At 32.3% G+C, this 5597-nt stretch overlaps 1 protein-coding gene across 1 annotated transcript; it reads left to right on the top strand.

The window, feature by feature from the left end:
- Positions 1 to 3004: 3004 nt before the first annotated feature.
- Positions 3005 to 3701, top strand: LOC117182865 (zinc finger protein 676-like). The gene is made up of 2 exons (XM_033375976.1): positions 3005 to 3149; positions 3229 to 3701. The coding sequence occupies exons 1-2, from the start codon at positions 3005 to 3007 to the stop codon at positions 3699 to 3701; spliced, it is 618 nt and encodes a 205-aa protein (XP_033231867.1).
- Positions 3702 to 5597: the final 1896 nt, after the last annotated feature.

Raw genomic sequence — 5597 nt, 5'->3', positions numbered from 1 at the left:
TACCGTCTACCCCGGCAGCCTTACCGTTTTTCATGTTCTTAATTATATCCCTAACCTCAGTGACACAGACTTTTTCAATTGAGTTTTCCAACGCATCGTGTGAATGCGACAAATGTTCTAAAAGTTACTCTTGGCTAAAAAACTCAACTCGACATATACGTTCAGTACACGAAGCAAACGAACCAAAAGTAGTTTGCGACTATTGTGGTCACAAAACTTACTACAAAAATCTCTTGGCAGAACATATTACTTCACTTCATCTCAAGGAATGCAGTACACGAAACTTCAAATCTAAATAAATTTCTACTGAATAATATAATATTCTTTAACGCGTATTTTTTCACACACAATTCAGCAATCCAGAATAAAGGGCCCCGAAAGTTCGGAGTTCCCAGAGATAGGTCAACGTCTGCCACAAAACGTGGATTAATTCCACGGTTCACTGTAATATGAAGTTCAGGATTCCGATAATACTCTCCCTCGATTTAAACTATAATTAATTTTAGCAAATGTTTTATTGGTTGATTTAGTAAAAAAAACATGAGATGATTTAGATTGATGATATAAAGCATTAATACTTACAGTATATATAAGCTTATATATTCTATGCTCGGAACTGCTTTCGGTGAAATTTTCCATTTAATAATCTCAATCTAAAACGCCGAAATGTATTATTCTACGTTCAAGCTTTACAAGTTGCTATGTTAATTTTGATCAATAACCAAAGCAAGTTGTTCTTTTTGAATATCGAGCTAGTTAGGATACTTCATGTTCGTCTTAGAAAGTTCTTTGGAGATATCACTTAAGTATATATAATCAATTTAAACCTTTTGCATCCAACACTGAAATTGATTTTTGAACTTGATTATTTGTATATGGAAAAATAAAACTTTAGACATAAAGGATATTAATTATTTTGATAATTTCAAAATGCAACCCACGGAATCCAAAAGTGGGACGAAACGAGATAGTGGGCTTTAATCTTGTATATCTACTGATAAAGACTGGTAAAGATCTTTTTCAGAGAAAATGTAATTAAAACTTTTTTTCATTCATAGCTGCATCTAGGCTGAAAAAGACGTTATGAATTTCTGTTCTTCTCTGGTGATAATACAGATTCCTGGAAGAATTCAACTTATTCAACTTTATAAATTACATTTTGCTTAACTTACAGATGAAGACTTGGAAGAAGTTCCGGGTTACAAACGTGATAAAAAATATGATTTAAAAGTATACACCGCTGATATGAGACGATCTTCTATTTTTGCAGTTAAAAAACTGCAAACCATAAATAAGCAAAAAGTACAGGATTCAAAACCGGAAATAAATTGCACATACAGAGAATGCGCGCGAAGCTGTACCCATGAAGGAAATTTCACTCGTAACCAAAAATAGGAATGTTACGTCATACCACAGTTCAGATGCCGATAGCCCAGATCAATTTCCGGTTCAAAGCCATGTTCTAAATTATGGGGTATTTTTAACTTAAAAAATAAATACATATAAAAAATAGGTTGAACGCCTTATAATTACGCTCACTCTTGAATTTACTGACGTGCACCTTTTCGTTTACCAGCCTAGTCTTTCGCGATAGCGAAAATTTTCCTATGTGGGAAAGCACTTCTCCTCCTTGACCGCAAACTTTGAGCAAGCGACAGTTGAAAATAAATAATGGGAATTCGATTTTCAACCAAAAATGAAAAGCTACATTTTCATATAAAACAATTTTTAACAAAAAATAGATTTCAACAAAATACAGAACTTTTCAAACAAATAGTTGAATTTCAAGCTGAATAAGATTGATGTTCGAATAAAAATATTTGAATTTGATGGTTCAGCTCACAAATTTGGAGTGAAGAAACCCCAGACTCATGACTTTCTTAAGATATTTGCAGGCCTCTGCTTATTCAACTTAACTACATTATTCTTTCTTCTAAATTAAAAACACTTATCAGTTTTTTTTAAGTTTCATAGAAAAAATGGTAAAAATAAGTAAACGTATATGTTAATTAGAGTATAAAAACAATTAATTTTAGAATCTCCCATAAATTAGAGGGAGATTAGTGGATATGTGCGCCATCTTTAACTTAGCACTGGGTGCGTCCGTAGTAAAGAAATGCCAGAAACAATTTACTAGTTCAAGATAATAATTTAGAAACTTTAAAATTTTTTTAATATTACCCAGCAACTTACTGCTTTCTACTTTTGGCATTTTAAAATATTAATTGCATTTATACAAAACATACCGATTGTTCCTGTCGGCAATAAATGTTCCAAATAACTGCACCTTCATTCGTAATTTACTTGAACACCTACTAGTTGGCGTTGCAATAGGAAACCTGGCCAACCCGGTCTTACAGTACTTTCGGCCATAGAAATTAGCCCTACTCGGGGCCAGATCATAACAGCCAGATTTGGGCCTGATCGTTAATCGGTCAAAGATCTGACGATTTATGCACAGGCTGTATAGAGATTTACTTCGACGTAAACGTTTACAATAAGCATTAGTCAAACCGCAATTAATTTGCGATATGTGTGGTCGTATAGCGAAAGAAAAATATGTCTTGTCAAGGCATATGAATTCACTTCATCTCAAGTAATTTAATAAGTGAAACATTACTATTTTGAAAATTACTAATACTAATTAAATAATTAATTTGCCTGAGATTGCTGCATTGACAGTGAATATTGATGCTCCGAATTTGTATCTAAATGCACTTTATCCTTTGGTTTTTAATATAACGTTTTGTGTGTGCTATCAGTGATCAAATGAAATTAAATTTATTGTCAGTTAATACGATATTCATTTTCCTGAGAATTAGATAATATTGTAAAACTTGATATTGATTCAAGCTATACTGCATGATGCATGTGTAATCATTCCTCTTCTTAATTTAAAAAGAATATTCAAAAACAAAACTACAGGTAGTTAGGCCTGTATATTATTGAAATAATTTCAAATCGCAATATAGTAATTAACCATTTTCTTTTACCAGGTCAAGATATGTCTGCAAAAACAACTACAAGACGAAACTTTAATCCGAAATGTCGAACGACTGATATTTCTTCTGTGAATTATTCTGGTACTAGGACTTCAATTGAATACGACAATGACGGAACTTTGGAAATCAAGGAAGAAATCATCGAAGGTATGCTTATAGCAGTCAAAATATGTTAGCTATAATTATAAAATCAAAAATTGCAAATTACATTTTGGTCAATTTTTAGATCGAGAGACATCCGCAGAAAGTATTTTGAAAACTATTTTGACTGATAATAAACCGTATAGCGAAACAGAGCCAAGAATTCAGAAATCAAAAAACGAACCGGAAAAAAGGTACGCATGCGAAAAGTGTGCGCGAAGATATACAATGAAATATAATCTGACAGCTCATCAAAAATACGATTGCAACGTCTTCCCAATGTTCAAATGCAAATTCTGCAAAAAGCGATTTAAACGGAAAGGTCCAATGAATAAGCACGTGGAAAGCGTACATCTTAAAACGAACTTGCACAGATCAAAAATCAGGCATAAATGTGACAAATGTCCTCGAAGTTACTCTTGGCGAAGAAATTTAACACGACATAAACGATCAGTACACGAAGCAAACGAACCAAAATTAGTTTGCGACCATTGCGGCCACAAAACTACTAGGAAAAATCTCTTGTTAGAACATATTATGTCACTTCATCTCAAGTAATGCATTACACGGAAAGTTTAAACCTCAGGACATTTCTACTGAATAATATACTATTTTTTAACGCGTATTCTTTTGCACTTAATACAGTGAACCATGGGAAAAAGGCCCCGAGTCTTAGTTCTTCCGAGAATGGACGCGGTGCAGTGGGGATGTAAGAGAGGAGCCGTCCGGGTATGTGCGGTGTGCACTGAGGCTTGGCAAAACAAAGAGAAAAACAGGAAAGAGTCCCCAAATATAGGTTACTATCAGCCCCGAAACCGGCACTAATTCCAGGGTTTATTGTGATATGCATTTCAAGATTTCCATAATATTCTCCATCGATATAAACTTCAATTAATGCTGGTATATTTTTGATTGGTTGATTGTGTAAGAAAATACACATATTAGATGATATTGGTTCATGACACAGCATTAATACTTATATTATATATAAGCTTATATTTTTTATGTATGCTCGGAACAAGTTTCGGTGTTTGTAGTTTAATAATATTAATAAATAACGCCGAATTGTATTATTCTACGTTCAAGATTTACAAGTTGCAAAGTTAATTTTGATCAATAATGAAAGTGATTTCTTTTGCGTTGTCGAACTAGTTAGTATACGTTTTGCTCACCATAGAAAGTTCTTTGGAGGTTTTATTTATGTACATTTAATAATTTTAAATATTTGGCATCCAACACTGAAAGATCCAAAAATCAGAAGTAGGTTCTTGTCGAAAATGGAAATAAATTTAATTCATTATCTAAACGCTGTTTATGATTTATTATTTGCCATAATAATCTATTACGTTTTTAACTAATCTATATTAATAAATGTATTATTAATTATTCACTTTATCACTCATGTATAATTGTCTGTGTGTATATCGAAAAATAAAACAACATACATTTAAGCATATGAATTATTTCAATAATTTCAAATTGCAAACCAATTGTGTATAATTTTGTTTTGATCTTACATGCAGACTTTTCAGAAACAAGTGGGACATTGAAAGGAAATTCAAAATGTAGAACGAAACGAGGTGGTGGGCAATATTCTTATTCTTTGATGATAATAAAGATTCCTTGAAAAATTCGACATTGATGAAACTTTACAAATCAAGAAAGAAATCATCCAAGGTATTACTAAACCCGTAATAAAAATGTTTCAAGTAAAATATGAAATAAAAGATTGCAAATTACATTTTGGCTGAGTTTCAGATCGAAATAGGAAGAAGTTCATGGGCAAAAACATGATAAAAAATATAGTTCAAAAGTAGGCACCGCGAATTGAAGAGGATCTTCTATTTTGGCGGTTAACAAACTGCATACCATAGAGAAGCAAAAAATGAAGGAAATTTGACTCGTAATCAAAAATTCGAATGTGACGTCATGCCACTGTTCAGATGTATATTCTGCAACCGACAGTTCAAACAAAATCTAACACGAATAAACATATATAGATCTAGTTCACCGGAAGACAAGCTCAAAGACATAGTAAAATATGCTTAATTGCGACCAATGATCTCGACGTTACAGTTGGCATAGAGATGTACTTCGACATAAACGTTTACAACAAGCGACAATTTGTTTGTGATATTTGTGGTCCTGCAGTAAAAGAAAAATGTCTTTCTTCAATACATATGAATTCACATCATCTCAAGTATTTTAATACGCCTTTTGGGTTTTATTATAACTTTCTGTGTGTGATTTTAGTAATAGAATAAAATTATATTTGTTGTCAGTTAATAAAATATTCATTTTCCTGAGATTCAGATAATATTGTGAAAACTGATATTGATTCAAGCTATACTGCATGATGCATGCGCGATTATTCGTCTTATTAACTTGGAGAGAATTTTTGAAAACAATACAACAGATAGTTAGGGCTGTAGAATATTGAAATAATTTCAAATC

Source organism: Belonocnema kinseyi, chromosome 2 (assembly GCF_010883055.1).
Source record: "Belonocnema kinseyi isolate 2016_QV_RU_SX_M_011 chromosome 2, B_treatae_v1, whole genome shotgun sequence".
NCBI classification, from domain to species: Eukaryota; Metazoa; Arthropoda; class Insecta; order Hymenoptera; family Cynipidae; genus Belonocnema; species Belonocnema kinseyi.
Note: the sequence above shows the minus strand (reverse complement) of the source record. Positions and strands in the feature narration are given on the sequence as shown.

Excerpts from the sequence above, each read along its gene's own strand:
- LOC117182865 (XM_033375976.1), top strand. The coding sequence starts at position 3,005 with ATGTCTGCAAAAACAACTACAAGACGAAACTTTAATCCGAAATGTCGA. Across the intron at positions 3,150-3,228 it reads CAAGGAAGAAATCATCGAAG|ATCGAGAGACATCCGCAGAA; the intron begins GTATGCTTATAG and ends GTCAATTTTTAG.